The 21993-nt window shown below is 29.2% G+C and overlaps 2 protein-coding genes across 2 annotated transcripts in view; one reads left to right on the top strand and one right to left on the bottom strand.

Moving 5' to 3' along the window:
- The window catches only part of Rgk2 (Rad, Gem/Kir family member 2), a 95177-nt gene that overhangs the window by 14169 nt on the left and 59015 nt on the right, over positions 1-21993 (bottom strand). The gene's annotated exons all lie outside the window — the stretch shown is intronic.
- On the top strand, positions 54-21845 carry spdo (sanpodo). Its single transcript, XM_015519703.2, has 3 exons — positions 54-286; positions 15123-15812; positions 19344-21845. Exons 2-3 carry the CDS (start codon positions 15135-15137, stop codon positions 19872-19874), a joined length of 1209 nt encoding a protein of 402 aa, XP_015375189.1. The 5' UTR covers positions 54-286; positions 15123-15134; the 3' UTR covers positions 19875-21845.

Consider the following 21993-nt stretch of genomic DNA (forward strand, 5'->3'; position numbering starts at 1 on the left):
AAAACACATGGCCCGCCTCTAGCCCGCCGCCAAACGAGGGACCGGTTGTTTGCGTCGTAGCCGACTACCGACAGTCAAACGTCGTCGTCATCGCGAGCACACGCCAGAAGACCGAACCGCGATAATAGTGACCATAATAATAATAATAATAATAATATCACTACCGTTGCGAGTCGTCTCGATCATCGCGTGTAGCGCCGCTCGTCGGACGAAAGGTTTTCCAGGACGTTCCAGACGATATTTATACGTTTATAAATAATAATATCATATCTAATCACGATACCAGGTCAGTTTGTACGTTTTAAGTTTACGGACGCAAAGCTCGTTTTGACAAAAGAAAGCAAACGAAGTACGTCATGCGCCGTACTTTCAAATAAATCATAATAATGTAGATATAAGGAAAATGTAGTGGTTGCTTTCGCATAATATCTTGTGGCGTTCAGCGAAGATGTGGAAAGGTGAAAAGAAAAACGCGATCGAGGTGCAATGTGCAAAGTTTTCAGTAGCGCTTTCGTAAAAGACTAACTTTGTTATAGGGTATACTACGACTGACTCAACTCCGAACGAACGCTGCGCGTTTGCTTGTTTTCCCAACGCGACTATCGAACTCGTTTTCGTAGAATTGGTCCACAAATCACAACATTTTCATATGTGTAATAGGATTTTAAACATTTGCCCTCTATTAACTGTAGAAAATTATAATTACAGTTTTAAGATTTTTTAATATTATGTTGATTTGGTTAAAAGTTATAATTTTCAAGTATTCAATTTTTTCCCATGCATAAAATAATAATAGTTTAAAAGTCATACAAAATTAAAAATTATATTTATTCAATTTTTTATTACGTATCTACATTATAGAAATGTATGAATAGTTTATTTTTCCATTGGAATTAAAATGCATTATTTATTATAAATATTTTGCTATAATTATTTTATAACAAAAAGCAAATAAAAAAAATAAAAATAAATTATAAATATTTCATAAAGGGTATTAACTAATACTCACAAATACTCTACCTATTAAATAAAAATATAGGTAATAAAAACGTATAACCTACAACCATAGTTTATAGTTATAAACTTATAAGTTATAATAATTATTGTTATCATTAAATCGTGCTCCCGCTATTACTATTACCAAGCATTTCAATTTCATTATGTGTTCAATTTTTAACACAAAATTTCAGTAAGGATATTTACTGTGAAGTGTGATTTAATTTATATTGATTTGTATAAGGCAATTGTTTTATAGTTTATTTAAATTATAAAAGTATAAGCGTATAGGTGATTACAATGCACCAATGTTCAAATTAATCTGTCACCAACCCCAAAAAACCTTTTTAATTACTCTCAAAGTGTGCGTGTCCACGCGTCTCGCATCTCATTTCTTCTTCCTTTGGAAACAGGATGTAATAAATAGTTCAATGTTCTATCTTGAACATAGAAAACTCGACTCATATAGAAAGACGACATTTTTTTGTTTCAAGAAACACAGACTTCTCTACAATTTGCGTTTAATTAATATAAGAACACTTTATTGCTACACCGACTAAATTGATGCAACTACCATTTATTTAAAACGGCCAGTTTTATGTCTTATCTTAAGTTGGCCAAATTAGTTCTGATACCTAAGGTTTTTTTTCCAAAAAAATATCAAAAGAATAACAATAAGGTGCTTAATAATTTAAATTTGATCAAAAAGTGATATTGGTGCTTCTTGTATTAACTACCAAGCCACAGAATTATATACACAACCCACTATACACCAGCTGCCACAACTGTGTTTATCATCCCTCCTGGTTGTATATACAAATAAAAACTATACTAATTTTTATTCTATTTATAAGTTCCATAAAATTTATGAACGTCATGTGCTACAACAATTATTTTCAAACATAAATAGGGATGCTTTAAAGTAAAACTTTTTAATTTTGATATTATCATATGATTTATTGTTGGAAATTATAATATTGAATATTATAAAAAAAATTATTTTAACATACTATAATATATCTTAATGGCTAACTCGTATGAAGTAACGAATATTTTTTATTACATATAATAGCTATATTATACGCATTATAAACATTAAACAAAAAATGGTTTGGTGAATTTTTTAAAGCAAAAATTCAAAAGACCAATTGTCATAATGTATGGTTCATTAATACTTAAAAGTATATTATTTTTATAATATGTTAGTTAATAGTTATGAATGATGATATTTGTTGACACATAACTTTATTTTGTTAATAAAAACATTGATTGCTCAGTTCAAAGATAGTATGTACATTGTACATTCTATTTTATTCAAGATTTAATTAAATTGTAACGGATAGTATTTGGTGGCGAAGAGAGAAGGTTCTCCCCTAAGGGTCTGTACACTCCAAGTACATTCATATTATAGGCACTGAGAAAATCCTTTAACCAACAAACTTTTTAACAATACAAACTATAATTATGAAAATACATTTTTTGAGAATATTATGAGTGGTGTTTTTAATTTTTATAAAATTAGCATAATTAAAAAAAATCTACTATTATTATTATTACATTATTTTAAACAAAACGTTACTAATTTTATTATTTTAAATTAGCTTCAGAGTTATTTACAATTTTCGAGAATTGTGGGGATTCTTGACTTTTTCTATTAAAATATTTTTCCCCAAAATTTTCTTCCAGATGTTTTATTTATTTTTCAACAACAAAAATATAAGTCAATAGAAAATATACATCTGCTTTTGACGTTTATATGATTTTCAATTTCCGAATAATGAAATAGCAGAACCCATAGATTTTTAATCGAGCGTGGGGGGAAAGGGCTTAAAAAGTATCCTAATTTCTGTTTCATACAAATATACACTTTTCACTTGTTCGACTTTAATGACATCGTCAGTCGAGAGTAATTTGTTTTTTTTTTTTATCGTTGATATTGATCAAAGTCGACGACCTAACCACAAATGGGTTACAAACCTTGTACTTTGAGTAGGTACAATATTTTTGTAGATAGGTATAACTATATAATTAATCTGTTACTAACAAATTATTTAAATAAAAATCTCACAGTTGTGATATTATACGTATCTTAGTGACAAAACGAAATAGGTACTATTAAAATGCATAATTTAATATAAAGTTGTTGTTTTTTTTTTGGGGAGGGGGGAGAGGATCCAACCCCAAAGCATCATCGCGTAGATGCGCCACTGATAAAAGTTATTTACATAAATTAATGTTTTACACCGACTTAACTTTCTTCCTAAGATATCCAACTTATTCTATATTATGTAGATATATTTTTGTGTTCCTGATAAATATTTCAAGCATACATTTATTTCTATTAAAAAAAACATAATTTATTAAATCATAACCTAAAATTGTTTAATCAAAAATAATAATTCCCTGCAGATTATCAGTTTATTAATTTACATATATGCCTAATCTAACCTAATTGCAGTAGATGAGAGTAGCCGATGATACTTGATTAGCTTAAAATAATAATAAAAAAAAATTATGTAGTTATCGTACAATATTTAAATGACAAAAAATGATTTTTGAATTTTTAAAATATTATAAGTATTTAAACTAGTATTTAGGACTTAGATTTGATAGATTGTAGTCACTATTGGTATAGCGGAAATATTTATTAAATGATTGATAGCAGAAAAATATCCATAAAAACATGATATTAAAATGTAGGTATATATTATGACTGTTTAAACGGCAAATTTAAACGGTAGATACGCGAAATATGACTGAGATTTGTAGTAACTATAAAAACAATCCTAACAAAACAAAAAACATTGCTGAAAAACTTTGCCAAAAATAAAACTGTTGACGGTTTGCAAACGAATAAAATGACTAAGAAGAATAATCATTATCTAACCACGACTCCAAAAACGCGTATAAAATGTACAAAACTTAGAACGCGAACGCCTTCCAAATTCGTTATCCTTCCATCGCTAGTGAAAACTTTATCCTATGCTGGTGTACTTATGTATTTTACCACTCGATCGATAATGTACGTAAATAGTATAAGAAATGCGGTTCACGTTGCCTACCAAATAATGAAAGTAGGATTATTTTTATGCCACGAGAACTTATGAAACAGTGGTGTCAATGCGTAATAGGCTTGAAATTTCACTACTTTTAATTCATTTTTCGTTTAAAATATTTAAAAATGGAAAAACAAAGACCCCACTTCAATTCTTTTATTCCGAAAAATAGAACAAAGACTAAGTACTTAAAGAGTGCACTATGTATTAACCTACAAACCAGTGTAATTATGGTATTAATATTTAATGTAGAATTGTTAACCGATTTTATTTTTATTAAAATAACGGATTTCATAATATACAAATAATAATATTCTATTATAATTAATGTTTTGTTTTATTTACCTATTATTTTCTTTCAAAATTTGTTTCTAGTTACAATCTTTAGGTGATGGTTTATGTGTTAACAGTTATTAAACGCACACCTAATTAAAATAACTTTATTTAAATCACATGAGGAAATGTGGCAATTATCTTAACTATTATACTAATATAGTGTATTTAATATGATACAAACATTTTTCTGTTTTAGATTCTGAACGAAGTGATGAATGTAATTATTTTACGATGATGTATGTTTTTTTTTTGTGTGTCTGTGTACAGCATAACTAGACAAAATAATGCTTCAATTTCAAACTTCGGGGGTGGTTTCCTATGTAAAAGTATCCTTGGTGTATTATAGACGTCAAAACTAAACATTTTCCAACAATTTAAAAAAAAATCGATTTTTTTATATGGTTATAATTCAAAAACTAATCACTATAAATACTTGCATTTTTCATCAAATGTTTATGTTAGTAATATCTATATACAGATGAATTTTCACTAATTTTTGACTTTTTTGAGTTATTTATAGACCACTGAAATTTTCGATTTTTTTGAGAATTTTTTTTTGAAGTGCCGGTAAAAAAATGTTGGATGACCAAGAAAATTTTAAAATCTAATACAAGGTTCCTTATAAGTTGTTCTTATTGTAGCTAAAAAAAAATTAAAAATCATTAGTTACAATTTTTTAGCGTTTATAGTACAAATATTTACGAAATCTGTCGAAAACGCGAAAATTTGCAAGTAATTTTGAAGTTGAAAAATCATATAATTTTTTGTGTTTATAACTAGGATTAAAAATACAACACTAAGTTTTCCATTAGTTGGCACGAGTAGCTATAGAGAAAACTTGAAACATCATTATAGGAAAAATTTTAGGTGCGTATGAATTTTAAATTTTTACGAAATAGCGTAACGGTAACGATTTATCCTCAAACGATTTTAAACATTTGCTATTATTCAAAAAGTATAAGTCATAGATACTTGAAAAATTTACCAGTTATTTAAATTGGCATATTCTTTACATGATTTAATTTTCAAAATATTTTGACTTTTTTGAGATATTTATAGACAACTGAAATTTTTAATTTTTCTGAAAAATTTTTTTTGAAGTGTCGATTAAATTTTTTTGGCAAAATCAAAATACTTGAAAATTTAATACATAGTTCCTCATAAGTTATTCTTATAGTTATTAATAAATTATAAGAACACATAGGCACAATTTTTTTTATTAGCATTTGAAGTTCAAATATTCACTATTAATACGTACAAAATTACGGCAATGTTCAAATTATCTTAGAAATTCATAAAAGTTTTTCTTTTTAAATCTAAGATTTGAAAATTTAATACAAGGCTCCTATCATATTTTTACAATAGCAGTTTAAAAATAAAAGAAATGCATATAGTTACATTTTTTTTTTTACAAGCATTTAAATTTAAATTTTGACAACATACGTAAAAATCACGAAATTTCACAAATTATTTTAAGCTAGAAATTCATAAAAAAATTTCTTTTTAAATCTAAGATTTGAAAATTTTTAATAATCTATAATATATCCTAGACAGATAAACCGTCCGTTCAGAATCGTTTTTCGTATACAATGATACCTATCATTATTGCATTCAAATTTAACCTACCCTAGTCAGAGGTCCACCCCACCCCCTAATGTACACCAGAGCGATACCCACTTACCCTCTTTTTTTATTGTTAAAAAATGCCACTGCTTAAAATAAATACATAATAGCATTTAGTTTTATGTTTAAATAAAAATATCAAACATGTATAGCGGGATTGTAGAAATATATGCCTTTAAGTCAAAATTCCAACATTAAAACTGTCAACTTGATAAATGACAGCAGTTTTATTAAAATCTGTTGCACATGGTTGATTTTTTTTGTATGAAATATCTATGGATCTCATTTCGAAAAAATGATGATTCTATGAAATGTTCAAATTGCTATAAATAAATTTAAAAATAAATCGTGTCAAAAAACAAAAGACTAAATTGGATGATGATTACAATATTGAATCAATGGTAAATTTATTTTTTAACCCTAATCATAGATTTATGTATACAACTACAAAGCAAAGAATTTCGTCCTTTACGTTTTCGATTACAATTATATAAAAACATTAGAATACATTTTGAATACCTGCAGTTATATTAACTTATTTGGATTTCTCATAAGGAATGATTAAAAAAAATATGCCTATAAAATTACTTACAAAAGCAAAACATAATAAACGGTAAAAAGATTAAAAAAGTTTGTCTAGAAAATAATAATTATTGCTACCTATCAATGCTATTTTAAAAATACACTTCTTGGACAAAAATGTTTTTAGGTACACGGTTAAAATTAATTATTTCAAACTTATATCTAAGATGTTTTATTTATTAAAAAACTTAAAAGATCTACGTAATTAATTAAAAAAACAAATAGAAAAGTCTTTGTCCCAAAAATGTCGATTTAATTCAGTTAAATGTATTTCTGAAAGTTTTTCAAGCAGCTTGGTTTGAAACACAAAAAAATCTTTTAGTTTCATCAAAAAAACTTAAGTAAATCTGTCAAGTATTCGAACAAGTTTTTCGTACAAACTTAATTATTATTATATATAATTATTAAAACTATATTTTCCTTAATTAACGAAATGAAAAATGAATATTTACATTCATTATCTTAGTAATTGGAACTGTTGGATTGAAATAGTTTAAAAAAATGTAAAAAAAAACATCAAGTATTATATCACATGTTTCTGATTTAGATTCATCAACTACCAAGATTTACTTTTGTTGCTAATTTTTCTTTTTTATAGATAGGTATTATAAATAAATATATACATTACATAGGTATCACTAATCTTTAAATAGTTAAAATCGATAGCAATCTTTAATACGTATATTTTTGATTTTACAAAATATTTATTCATCTATGAAAAAGTTATTGTTGTTTTTAAAATTTAAATCTGAATTCAAATTGGTACTGAATTAAAGCATATTCTATGCATTTAATACTTTATCAGATTCCATAATATGGGAGCCAATGTTTTTTTGATTACATTTATACCATTTAAATTATAAAAGCATATATAATAAAATAATATTATAAAATAGAAATAAGCTAGGTGAAAATTCCATTATTGGACTAGGGTAAATGATAATTATTGGCAATAGACACGCAGTGCAGTTGTAGAGCACATAGTATCCCGATTCTCGTCTATAATACAGAACAAACCAATTTATCGTGATTAATTAAATACAATTCAGATTGAAGAGCAATATAATCTAATACCGTGATTATAAACACAAAGAGCGTATGCAACTAGTGTGTGGAATTTATTATCATTATTATTAATGCTCCAAAATTATAATGAACAGCGATAGAAATGTGCCACAAGAGGTCACCACCACCGTTTTGGATTGATTAATGAAGGCAACTTAGCGCACAACACACACACGCGTACGCATCAATATTAATTCATACAAAGACAAACAAACATAAAGCAACAGTGGAAATTTTGCAAACAGTTTTGCTGAAACTTGTAGTGTATAAAGCATAAATTCCCTATAAATTGAGAATTTGAAATAGTTACGATTTGTTTATAAGAAGATTAAACGATTTTCTACAAACTAACAACCAAGAAAATTTGTTGAACGATAATATTTCTGGAATAATCGTGTATCTGCTAAGAAGTATATTACAATACACAAATTATTGGGGATCAGCTCTTTTTATAATGATTAAATGGATAAGAAATTCAGATTCCGCGGTAGTACTCCTAATATATGGATCACATATTATCAAACACTCATTTTAATTTTATTCTCTTGATTAATGTGTGTTAAATAGAAATATGTTATCGATAAATTTTATTTTGACGAAACGGGTATATATTTTTAATATATCATTAATATTATACATTTTATGTTTTTATGATTGTGCGTAATATTGAATAGCATGAGGTATGATTATCTATGTATTATAGTTTATAGCCTATATAGGTATCATACCTAAGGTATATATGTGCACTCCACTGTTGGCGCAGTCGTCAATAAACAATTTTTAATTATCTATTAATATTTTTTTTGTATTTTTTTATGGTATTATTTTGCTAAACTATTTGGTATTATAGTTCAAACAGTTGTTAGACGTAAGAGCAGTTATATAATAGTATATTAGGAAGACTAGAGACAGGCGTATTTAAGGATATTATATATATATAGGTGTGTCAAACGGTTGACAACTTTGTAAGGTATACACATTTTTGTATGCAAAATAATGGATATATTTTTGTTTATAATTATAAAATTTATATTAAACAAAGTTCATCAGTTAAACTCATAAGAAATCTTGTCTAACACAATTGGACATTTGTACCAAATATTTATGATACCTACTTAAAATACGTGAAAATTATGCTACGATAAAATTGTATAATAATCAATAAAATAATGATAAAATTCATCAATATAATATATTATATTACAATAATTAAAAATTTTACGGCCTCAAGATGTTGAAATCCTTATTAAAAAAAAAAAATAATAATAATAATAATAATAATAATAATTAAAACACGCGAGGAACATAATACCAATGTCAATTTTTTTAGTATAATAATTCAAAAATGTTTTGAAATTATATTTTCGTATCTTCGATATATATCTGTGATACCTTACTTTTTCACAGTTTAGTATAATAATCGTAGTAAGTCCAACTTTACAGTCACACACGTACGATAGTTATACGGCGCAAGGAGTTTTTTGATTTATATTGCAATTAAAATTTTTTTAAATTTTAAATGATGTTTTTTTAATATATGGTTTCTCACTTATTAACTCAAAGGTATATACTTTACATACATATACAATTTAATCATGCTTAGTCTATTATATTGTTCAAACGTGTCACATATTGGTATAAAATGGTTAAACATGTCGTTTAATTGAAAATTTGCCTTAAAATCGACTGATGACATAATATATACAGAAAGGTATAGTACAGTTTTTTTAAATTTTACCCACTTAATAATACATAAAAATGTGAACGATTTTCCATTGTCTCAGTTTATCTACCCTAGCTATGTTATAGGATAAAGCCGGATTATTTAAAGTTTCTAACCAAACTAATTAATGGCGAAGTTGATGCCCTTGCCAACTAAAGTTAACCTTAGAGTCTCAGCATTTAGATTTAGATACGTTTTCCCGTTCTCATAAGCGCAAATATTGTTTAAGAATTAGAAAGGAGCTGAAATTCAGGTCCATAGTTCCATATTGGAATAGATATACGTACAAAGTAAGTTTTGATGAAATTGTGTGGCACTTCACACCACTATATATATATACACTAGGAAACGATGCAAATAAATGGATTAATTTAAATTCCATTTACAAACGACACGACAACGGCGGATGAAGTGAAACAAACTGCTAAAGATGATAGAATAACGTCGTGGAGTCGGAAACTATAGGAAACTGCCAGGAAATATCGAAGTTATCTAATCGCGAATATGTCGAATACAATTTGAACTACGGTCACTGACTGTCTAGTGTACTAGTGAAGTAAGTAGTAGTGTATACCACGGTTATGGTGGCACTGTAGTAGAGATTATACCACGGCTGAGGCAACCAGTCATCGTCCATATATTTTACGTTACTCGTGAGTAGATATAGCCGCAATATTTTCGGTTGGTCAACCATTCAGTACTATAATTTATTAAAAACGGGAGCAGCTAACAGCCATTTTTTCATGCTCCGCCGCTAGTTAGGGTTAAGAACTTCTCAATCAACATTCCCTTTTCTGTTCTCGAAAACGCGTTAACTGGTATGCGTCGCGACTGCAACAAAATTCCGCCAAAACGAGTTTATTGCAATAAATAATTGGATAATACCTATGTATAATTGTTAGCTCTATTGTTACTTGCTGTTCGACTAGACGCTCCGTTTGTTTCCTGGTTCTTAAAGGCAGCTGGCGGCGGCGGCACGACACTTCAATGTACATTTGTGTGTGTATAATTCATATTTTCTTGATGTTAAAATGCATCAACGACTGTTCTAAATACAATACATATTGCAGTTACATCTAATTTTATAGTGCATTAAATGTACGTATAGTTTCTAGAATCTACATTTTTGTATCATGCATTCCTGTATTTATCTTTCTTTGTTGAATTTGTTATTTCTGTTTAAGATTGTAATAACTTATAAGCATAAAATTAGTTTGTAATGTTAAAATTTACTTTAGCAAAAAGATAAATTATTATCATTGAAATGCGAAGATTCTGAATTTCTGAACACACCAACATCTCTGTAAAGTGTGTATCACGAATTTACGACATTTCGCACGTGTTTCTCAGGCACGGATTGACTGATATTCGAAGGAACATTAGCAATAAGTTTAATCAACAATCGACCGTGATTTCTTGAAATGTTAAAATATTTCGTTGAATTATATAGACGATTACAACGTTCATACTGCAGGATGTGACGGCGGAAATCCATCATCATTCTGGCCATCGGGCGTATACATATTATATGTATATATTTTATCATCATCTTTGCAGTTCATTTCCGTTAAGCCTTTTTATTACGACTATAAATAACGCTTTCAACGGTTATCAAAGTGTGGCATTTGTCAACGCTATTTTCGACGACGAGATTCCAGAAATCGGCTTATTCAATCTTCGGTTTGTACTCGCCCCGATTCAGTTATATAATACATTTATATTATACATGTATATATAAACGCGAGTAAATACATTTTCTGAGCATCTCCTGTTCTGAAGTACCATTTATTGTGAATTTAATACGGTTAGATACTGGTACTTATTTATATAAGGTTACCTATATACTTACGCAGATTCAGATGTACCGACTATCGATTTCTATTTTTCCGAATTGTAATAAAACGCAGCATTAAGTTCATAATTATTTGCAATTTGCTATTTGTCGTATTTCGGTAACGAGAGTCATAATATGCAAGCAGGAAAAGTGATAACATTTTATTAAATCATTGTTCTTTCTATGATAAATAATAAAAAATTTAACGTTCAGTTTTATCAAATGATTTAACAGCATAAAGTAACGACTAACGACGTACGGTATGTATAGTGTACATTATTATATTATAATTGCATCAAAATTTAAGTTTTTAAGGTTTTTTCTATGTGAAAATATTAAATAGTTATCTGCATAATATAATGAAATTATAGATATCAACAAAGATAAAAGTTTCATTTTTAATAAAATCCGTGTAAAAATATTAATTTTGTAGAAATTCATACACTTATAAATGATTCACGTAGACTTATTCTTATAAAAATATTCTTGTCTAAAATATTAGGTATAGTAAAAATAAAATTATTTACTTAATGTTCACTTTACAAAATAGAAATAGTAATAATTGTTTTTTAAAGATTAAAATATTTAAACTCGTGTAATATTTTAATATTTGCTTAACTGTGATTATTGTATAGACCTTTTAAGTAATTTAGATTTTTAACTCAAGATACTCTAAAATCTATGGATCTATAAGCTATGCATTTTTATATTATGTGTGCTAACTAACCTTATTTTGAAGTAATGAGTCCGTTATAATTATTACTACTAATAATTTAATATTAAAGAAAAGTTATTACAAGATTTAACGAATATCATACGAAATTGTATGATTTAAAAATTTTATTATCTTCAGAAGAGCTTTGATTCAGTAACATAAGAATTTAAGACCTTATGCAGGTGCATGCACGAAATTACAGATTTGAAGGAATCGATTTTGGTAGAACTATATTCAAGTAAAACATATAAATAAAAAGGTGGGTAAGTCGTGGATGTCGCTCTGCTGTACAGTAAGGTTGCAAGTGGGTTACTGTAATGGATAGAATTAAATTTGAATCCAATGATATTATATCATTGTATACGAAAAACGATTCTGAGTGAAGACGGTTTATCTGCCTAGAATATATTATAGATTATTAAAAATTTTCAAATCTTAGATTTAAAAAGAAATTTTTTTTATGAATTTCTAGTTTAAAATAATTTGCGAATTTTCATGATTTTCGTAATTTTTACATATGTTGTCAAAATTCAAACTTTGAATGCTTGTAAAAAAAAATTGTGCCAATATATTTATTTTATTTTTCACCTGCTATTGTAAAAATATGTTAGGAGCCTTATATAAAATTTTAAATTCTTAGATATAAAAGGAAAATTTTTAATGAATTTCTAGCATAAAATAATTTATGAATTTTCGTGATTTTTACATATGTTTTCTAAAATTCAAAATTTGAATGCTTGTAAAAAAAAATTGTAACTATGAATTTATTTTATTTTTCAACTGCTATTGTTAAAATGTGTTAAATGCCTTCTATTAAATTTCCATGCTTTTCTACCGAACAAATAAATTTTTATCGATATTTATAGAAAAAAAAATTTTAAAAGTTGAAAAATTAAAATGTCAGTAAATAACTTAAAACAAATCTATATATTTTGAAAATTATATAAAATATATTAAATACCTATATAAACAATCAGTGAAAATTTCAAGTATCTGCGGTCATTTGTTTTAGACTTTTAGAGTTACACCAAAATAAGAAAATCGCTAAATGTGAAATCCAGTGAAAATCCAATGTTGTAAAAATTTCAATTTCAAATCCTCATAAAAATTTAATTTGAATTTCCGGTGGACTTTTTATTTGTGATAAAGATTGAAAAACTTTTAAGGAATCTTGTATTAAATTTTTAAATCTTAGATTTAAAAAGAAAATTTTTTATGAATTTCTAGCTTAAAATAATTTGTAAATTTTTGTGATTTTTACGTATTTTGTTAAAATTCAAACATTGAATGCTTATTAAAAAAAAATTGTGACTATGAATTTCTTTTGTTTTGCAACTGCTATTGTAGCAATATGTTAAGAGCCTTGTATTAAATGTTCAAGCTTTTCTGGCTCAACAAATAAATTTTTATCGATAATCATTTAAAAAAAAACTAATAATGATCGAAAATTGCATATACCTATGAATAGTTCAACTTAAGTCGAACATTTTTGAAAATTGCATGGTGGATAGAATATACTTTTATAAACATTCGGTGAAAATTTCATGTATCTATGGTCATTTGTTTTAAAGTTACATCAAAAACCAAAATCGATTTTGTCGAAAAATGAGTGTGCGTAAATTTTCCCGGTTTTCCCTTAATTTTTAGTTTGTTTTTCTCGATTTTTTAGAAAAGTATTAGGAATTTTTCACTTTTGATCCCCCTAAGTACCAACTAGATTCACTTTCTGATCGAACAAGGTACTGAAGTAAAAAATCGAAGCATTTTTACTGCCCCAAAACGTGATGACAGACACAAAAAAAAAACACACACATCATGGTAAAATCAATACATTCATCGCTCCCCTCAGAATCTAAAATGTGAAAATGAAAAAGAAATTGGATAGAAATATATAAAGGATACAAAGGAGAACGCTATAGTGGAAATGAAAGGAAAATAATAAAAGCCATAATTCCAAAGTTCTCTCAAATATCTTTAATCCCAAGAATGTTAGAAAATTTAAAAGCTAGAGATTTTATTTAAAGATTGCAAAAATGTCCTAATTCATGTAAATTAAACTGTATAATATTTACCACTGAAAAAAAATCCACAACAATTATTTTATTTCTGTTATTAAGAAGACTAATGACGAATAAGTCTCAATTACAAAATACTAATATATATACTGTGTACAAGATTTAGTGAATAATTTTATTTTACCTACAAGTATTTTTATTAAGAACATCCGTGTAATCATTTCTATATTTGACCAAAAATGATAAATTATATTTCAAATGTATTTATGCAATACATCACAAAATAGTGACATGTATAATTTATCCTAATATTTACCAGATGATTGACAGGTGATTACATATAATATTGAATAGTTAGCTATAACAGAGCTTAAATTTAACCCTCCAGTGACGACAATTATATATCTGTGGCATGTTATGAATTTATGATAACTGATAACATATTATAATTGATATGATATTAGACTAAACAAAAATCATATTTTTAAGAAATGCATTTTAAGAATAGTTTATATTATATATAAATATATTAAAAGTTAAACGAAATTATTTGAAGATGCATGATTAAATCGAAATTAAAAAAATATATTTCAATATGTCAACAAGTAGATATTTAAAATAATAATTTTAATACGTTATGTACTTTTTTAAGCTGATGATAAACATTTACATTTTGTAGGTACTCGTCAGTATTGTATTTAGAAACATAATAATATTACCCCAACAACGAAAAACAATCGATAGTCAGGTCAGGTTTTTAAAACTGCTAAAATAACAAAAAAAAAACATTAATTTTCGATTACTGTGCCTATTAGATACTATGTATGTCACTGTCATGAGTGTAAGAAATGTTTTAAGTTTTAATTCAATGATTTATAATGGTAGGTATACGAAAAGCTATTCTAATCGTTCGACGAGAAATTGGTAATTTAAGGGTTAATATCTAATGTCGTTGTCCGTTGAACAGAATATATAATATATAAAATATATTATAATTACATTAAATATTTTACAGCGCGAGTATAGGGTTATATCTGATTGTTTTAGGCTGGTTTAACTTTCGTTTGTTGTTTTATTTGTTGTCTGTCAAAAAACGAAGCAGCGCTATAAAACTATATAATATATAGTACCTAATAACAATAATAATAATAATAATAATGATAATATATTGTTATAGTGAAGCAGCGCCATGTCGCGCGGCTACTACAACGGCGGTTACAACCACGCGTGCGAAGTGGATCAACACCACCGGTATGAAGAGATACCGGACATCGATCCGTCCATGGACTTTCTACAGGCCGACGACGACACGTCCACATCGTTCTATTACATGGAGTCACCGACACGGTTGCGCAGATCTTCGGACGCCGCGGACCCTGCCGAACGGACGTTGCTCCTGCGCGCCCAACAGCACAACCACTACCAACAGCTACAGCAACTGCAGATGAACGGATGTCCGCCTCCGTTACCGGCCGCCCGGGTGAGGCGTAACACTCCGCCAACTGCGGCCGGCGGCGACCGGTCCGTGGCGGCCGTGACGCCGTGCAAGGCCAGACGCCGGTTGGACGTGTACGGCGACGAGTCGGGCACCGTCAGCCTTCCGTCCACGCCGTCCGGTGCCGGCCGGACCGCCGACGTGTTCGCACCGATGATGGCGCAAACGGCGGCCGCGGTCAGGCCGGTCACCGTGCGCCGGGCCCGGTCGTCGGCCGCGCTCTACAACAAACACAAGCGGCCGCCCGAGTTTCTGTCCGAATACAATCTGGACACGTGCGTGCCGGCCACCGGCGTCCAGTACAATCGACCGAGGAACACGGCCGTCATACAGCCCATCTACAATAAGGCGCCGCTGCCGTCCGTGTTTCAGGTACGATAATATATTATTATTGTATATTAAATTAAGCCAATCGACGGTGGTTATTATTGCTGCGAGTTGGCACATCTTGGTCGAGATAGCTCAAAGCTTATAAACTCTTTAAGAAGCCCAACATAATCAATTTGTCTAAACCATGTCACTCGACCTAAACACCGAAACATGCGTGATGCTTACTACGTGCAGCAGTACATCACTGCACTTGCAGTCATAAACTTAAATCATTATCTCTTTTCCCCGATTTCATAATTTTATTACAATGTCAAAGTGTCTTTTAAATGATAAAAATAGGCGAGAAACGTTCATTTTTTATCAACAAATTCGAATGATGTGAAATCCAAAATCTCAATATGATATAAGATCTTGGTAGAATGTATTTTTTAATCATTCGCTCCCCAATTTCGTTTACTATTATAATATTTTTGACCAAATAAAGCATATTTCAGATTTTAAGCAAAATATTTAGTAAACTCTAGTAAGTTTTGCGTTTATCATACAGCATAAATTTTAAAAAGGCTCATTACTCACTTAAAAACTGAAAACCCTCATATTCAAACACTGCTGCAGATAATGTTTTTAATATCAAGTTAAATAAGAGGCCGATTCACTCTAATTTTTAAACAAACTAATATCCACGTGATCTGCCAATCGTAAATCTGTTGTGTTACGCACTTTTAAGATGGAGACAATAAAAAATGTCAGTTTTCAATGTCTTCTTAATAATAAATTGTATTTTTTCTATTGTACTATATTTATAATTGTACTATTTTTTCTATCGTATTATAGGTAATACGTACATATGTTACCAATGTGTAGTAAACGAATCATTTTCGATCTTAACGTATTAAAATAATTATGATAATATATTATATATATCTATATAATCAGTGGAATATTTAGAATTTTTTTTTCTTTTAGTGGTGGGAGGTTGAAAATTATTTTTGGACAGATTTTATCTGACAACAGTGTATAAGGTGATGTAAATATAAAGTTATTTTATGATATCGATTACATACATTTTTTACCCCCCCCCCCCTACCCGAAATTAATTTCTACTTATATATACGCCATTATTGGTGTTGTGTATAATATGATATTGGTGTACGACGATCATACGGGGTGCAGTTTCCACCGTGTTCTGACGTTCCAAGTTTCCTATACGGCTGTATTAAAAAGTTTCACATTAACTACGTTACACACATACACACACGCGTTATAACAACAATAATATTACACGAGTAATAGGTACCTACCAAATCTACGGCGAGGTGTGTAATATACGAGTGCGAAATAGTACATATATAATATATATATTACACAGGTATATGCTTGGCTTCAATCATTATACGCATACAACACTCGCGTATAATATATATAGTTTTCTGAAACTCGCAAAAGTTTTTGGTATTTGCAGACGGCGATATAACAATATACACGTCAAACATAATAATATACGCTTTTAACGCGAGCGTTGTTTATATAAAATCATTTCTAAACGTCTCTCGCACACGCACACACATTGCTCAGCGTAATAATAATATAGTTTACATGCTGTGTTGTGTGCGTATATATAGGTACGGCGGTGTATCGAGTAGATTTTCAATTAACTCCCATCGCGCTGCCGAAAAGTCAATGCGCTTCCGAAGAATCGCTTGGAAAATATTATACACATTATAATATATTATTATAATTTATATTATTAAATTCGTTTTGGAGCGGTTATAGCCGGCGGTGGCAAGTTTGAGACGTTGTTTCATGTTCCCCACGCGCCACGAGACATTCGCCAGTTGAAGGGCACCACATATCATATTTTATAATATTGCTGTAATACGCGTTAATGAATAACAAACACGCAGCGAGAACTGGAAGACTTGGATAGGGTCATATATGATTTAAGAATATGTCTTATGTTGGGCGGTTGAACCAAAATTGAGCTGTGGAATGTATCAAAAGTGCGGTTGACTTTATAACGGATTTGCAGGGGGTAGATGTATATAGATATATTATAGAAATCAGCGAATAGCAAAATATTATGTTTGATGATCTTTAAAAGTGCTTTTAAGCCTCCTCCTGCGCACCTACACTTAGCCAGCATCATCTATACCTCGGGAAATCGGGTGATAATGAAAAGTCCTTACCATTTGGTGTACATTCTACTATGATGATAATAATATAATAACAATTTGATATCTTCCGGAAGAGATTAATATTATACGGTACGGTGAAATATGTTTAACTGCAGGTCACAGTAAATACTAGTATAGTCAAAGTCACATAGAAATATTATACTTGTAACACTAATTTTTACAAACTATTAAACTGTGGAAGTAACCGAAAAAATTGTTTAGATTTAATTGTCCAACTATATGCAATATATGTTGTGATGTGCAGTTAACTTCTGTTGCGATAAATGTTTGTTTGTTTTAAAAAAAAAAAGTTGATCCCCTATATAATTATTGTCAAATAATATTGATTATGTTGAGGCGATATACCTTTTTAAGCTACACGATGCCGTATGATTTTACCTGATTTTTAACTACACGATTGCGTATAAAGTTTTAGGCATTGTTGCCAATTTTCATACCATATATATACCATATATGACCCGGGTTGAGATCTTATAGCATTTACATATTTCTTATGAGATGCTTAAAAATAGCAGAGTGAGCTAAAAATGTGTTTCACGACACAGAGAACTCAAATTAAAAATGTTATTTTGCATTTTTTGGATTTGTTGAGACTTTTTTGCATTTACCTGTTTTTGAACCAAAATTGGTTTTATTTTATGAAATTATATTATTTTTATCAATCGAATTCTCAAATATTTTTAACACCACAAATGAATCTGAAAGATTTCATAGGACTTATAATGAACAATTTCACAGTGCTCATTCTACAACACATGTTGTTATTCAAATATTGAAAGACCAGATCAATTATTATACAATCGGTTAATAATAAGAAAGTCAAGAAAATGGCAAAAAAAGACTTAAACAGAATTTAAAATACAATAGAAGATTATGATGAGTTAAAATCCATAAAAATGTAATTCAATATTTAAAATTATTAGCTTATAGATGTCAAGAAGTTTCTTAAGATTCAAGTATTTTAAAAATTAACGATAATTTTATTAAAAAAATAATTGACGATTTAATTTATTTACTAATTACTTTTTATTATTTAGTTAACTTCGTTTTATTTATTATTAATTATATATTACATTACATTATTATTTATTTTGTATACGATGACATTAGTAAATTTGACAACATCGCATAAAATGTCATATGCAATGGTGTTTATTTATTTTTTTCTTAAAGGTCCTTTTAATCCATCTACAAACATACGCAATCGTGTTGTCAAAAAGGACAAACGTGCGCAATCGTGTTCTACCCATGTTTTGTATATATAGTTGCATATACCGTACACCCATTTGAGTGTGCGTAGCGAATAAAGCAGCAGTAGTTAAACGGACCAAGTCCGATCCATCAATGTCAGCGGCTTATAATTTTTATGTTTTCGCAGGTCGAAGAGAAAACGACGCCGCACCAGGCCGAGTCACCCGCCAAACCATCGTGGTCGCGGACTCCGCCGGTCCGGACGCCCGTCCAGTCACTGCCCGTGTGCACTCTGTGGTCGGCCGCCATGGTGCTGGTTGTTTCGGGCACGGCCAGCTGCATGCTGTGCTTCTACCTCATGTCCCGCCGTGGCCGGCTGTACTATTTGAACGCCGGGCTGCTGGCGGCCGCCGTGTGCCTGGTGCTCGGGTTCCCCGGGTTCCGGTCGCAGCAGTGGCGGTGGCTGCCCAACCGCAACTACGTGACCGGTTACATACTGGTGGCCATGTTCAGCGGGCTGGAGACGTGCGCGCTGTGGCTCATGTGCCAGAGCACCGTGCTGGACCCCGCGCTCAACGACATAGGGGCCGGCGTCGTGTGCGGCATATCCGCGCTGTCCGTCACGCTCGCCTGTCTGGGCATCAGCACTTCGTACTGTTGCCGGTACCCTCCACCCGACAACAGGGTCGCACACGCCGTCGAGGGATTCGTCGTGTAGGTCGCACCCATCGCACCCATTTTCGGGACGATTGATATAATATCTATTATCATTGTATAATCATCATTATCTTAAGCGCCCCTAATGATTGCACCCATCGGCTGTCGTTAAGAACCCTCGTCCGTTGCGTATATATTTAGCTGTTTTCTTATTTCGACATAATATTATATGTACAATAACACATCATTATAAGATTCGTTTCCGATATACGTCTGTGACAACGATTAATATAGTCGTCGTCCGTCGACAAGTTTCGAAGACGAAAAATTCCAATGAACATAAAATATGTAATTATATAGTGTGTTTATAATAAAAATTGTTTATAGCGGAGAATAACGGGTGCGATAACGCCAAAAATTGTATTTAAAATACCTATAGGAATGTGTCTGTATTATAGAATGCGTATGTACTATAGAGTAAACAGATAAGATATTAAAATGTTTCAAGCTGTTAAAAGTAAATATATTATATATTACTACCATTGAATGTTTCATTTAAGATAAATAACGATACGAAAAATGCTTGCTATAAATTCGAAGCAACTATTTCAACTTATTTTTTAATTTTACAAAAACCAACAGGATGTTTGTTTTATTTTATTTTTTTGTATTTTATCATACCTATTCCAGTACACATGAAGTAAAAACTATTCGTTGAAAAAAAGCCGTTTTTTCGAAGTTGAACTTTAATACATACATAAATAATTGAGTTACCACGCGACTTATCTACGAATTGAAATAAACTCATTCTTCATTACGAACCAATAACATTTTTTGTTTACTTAATTATTTGTTAAAAATATTTTAAAGTATAATTGAATATTTACCAAATGTGTGAACATATAGTCATAATTTATATTGGATATTAAATAACACAAATGTAATTTTTGTTTAATTATAGGGACATACGCAGTACTACTAAATACTATAATATATATTGTACCTACTATATATTATATACTAAATGACAATAATACGACCAATTAAGTTTAAAAATATATTTATATATTGTATGTACCTACCTACGTTCAAATAAATAATTATATGAATAGACTACCTATGTTTAAGTAATTTAAATATTTTAATTTTTAGTACATTCAGTACTTTATAAATATGTTAATTTATATTAACAAAAAAATAGTTATGGTGATTTGAAAATGTTATGTACAAAACAACTAATGTAAATACAAATATTTGATAATCTTAAACATTTTTCATTTCATAATTTTATGATTTAATTAATACCATTTAATTTCATCAATGATGTAAATAGAGTAATCATAAATATTTAACTATTTAAGAAAGTTATTACTTAAAAATGTAGCTTTTAGTTTTATTAGATATCCGTTTTTATTATAGTTGTTGAGATTAAATGTCAATAAGTTAGTAAAATAAGAAAGGATACGTTTATTATTATATTATTTGTTCAGTAATGTTTCAATGTTTATTTAATACACACAAGTTTATATTATTTATACTATTTTTATATGATTTCTAAAATAACCTCACTGATTTGAAAAAAAAATGATTACGAAATTTAATTAAATCTCCTCAAAGGCTAACCTGATTCCTGATCACACATTTTACACGTATTTATGGTAAAAATAATAATCAAATTTGATTCATAATCAAATCATATTCTAATATATTAATATGGTACCTAATTCTTAATTTCTAAATCCTAAATAATTAGGTATCTAAAGTATGTATTAACAAATAATATAATATAATGGTTATTATGTATAAATAAAACAAGTGATCATCTAAGCATATAGTTTTGTTAAACGTGTTCAAGATGTATTTAGTTAAATTAAGTGTATAGTGGAATCATAGCAATCTAAAGGGTTTGAATACAATCATCGTAGAGTATTATGATTAATATATTATGATATAATAAAAGGCTTGATTTAACGTATCAAACAAATTGGAAATTTTTATATATAATAAAATCGTTACTTTGAGATACTGAAAACATCTTTCAAAGTATTTGTTTTATCTCTTTTTAATTTAAATACTATACATACCCTTCCTATACGCATTTAAGTGGAATTCTTTATAAACGTATATAAACTTCGTATTAGAAAAATACTGAGAATAATTATTAAATGTTTCCAAGAAAA

Source organism: Diuraphis noxia, unplaced genomic scaffold (assembly GCF_037042655.1).
Source record: "Diuraphis noxia isolate RWA-SAM2 unplaced genomic scaffold, SU_Dnox_SAM2 contig0003, whole genome shotgun sequence".
Taxonomy (NCBI): Eukaryota; Metazoa; Arthropoda; class Insecta; order Hemiptera; family Aphididae; genus Diuraphis; species Diuraphis noxia.

Coding starts and splice junctions, on each gene's coding strand:
- spdo (XM_015519703.2), top strand. CDS start 15,135: ATGTCGCGCGGCTACTACAACGGCGGTTACAACCACGCGTGCGAAGTG. Junction 15,813..19,343: donor CGCTGCCGTCCGTGTTTCAG/GTACGATAATAT, acceptor ATGTTTTCGCAG/GTCGAAGAGAAAACGACGCC.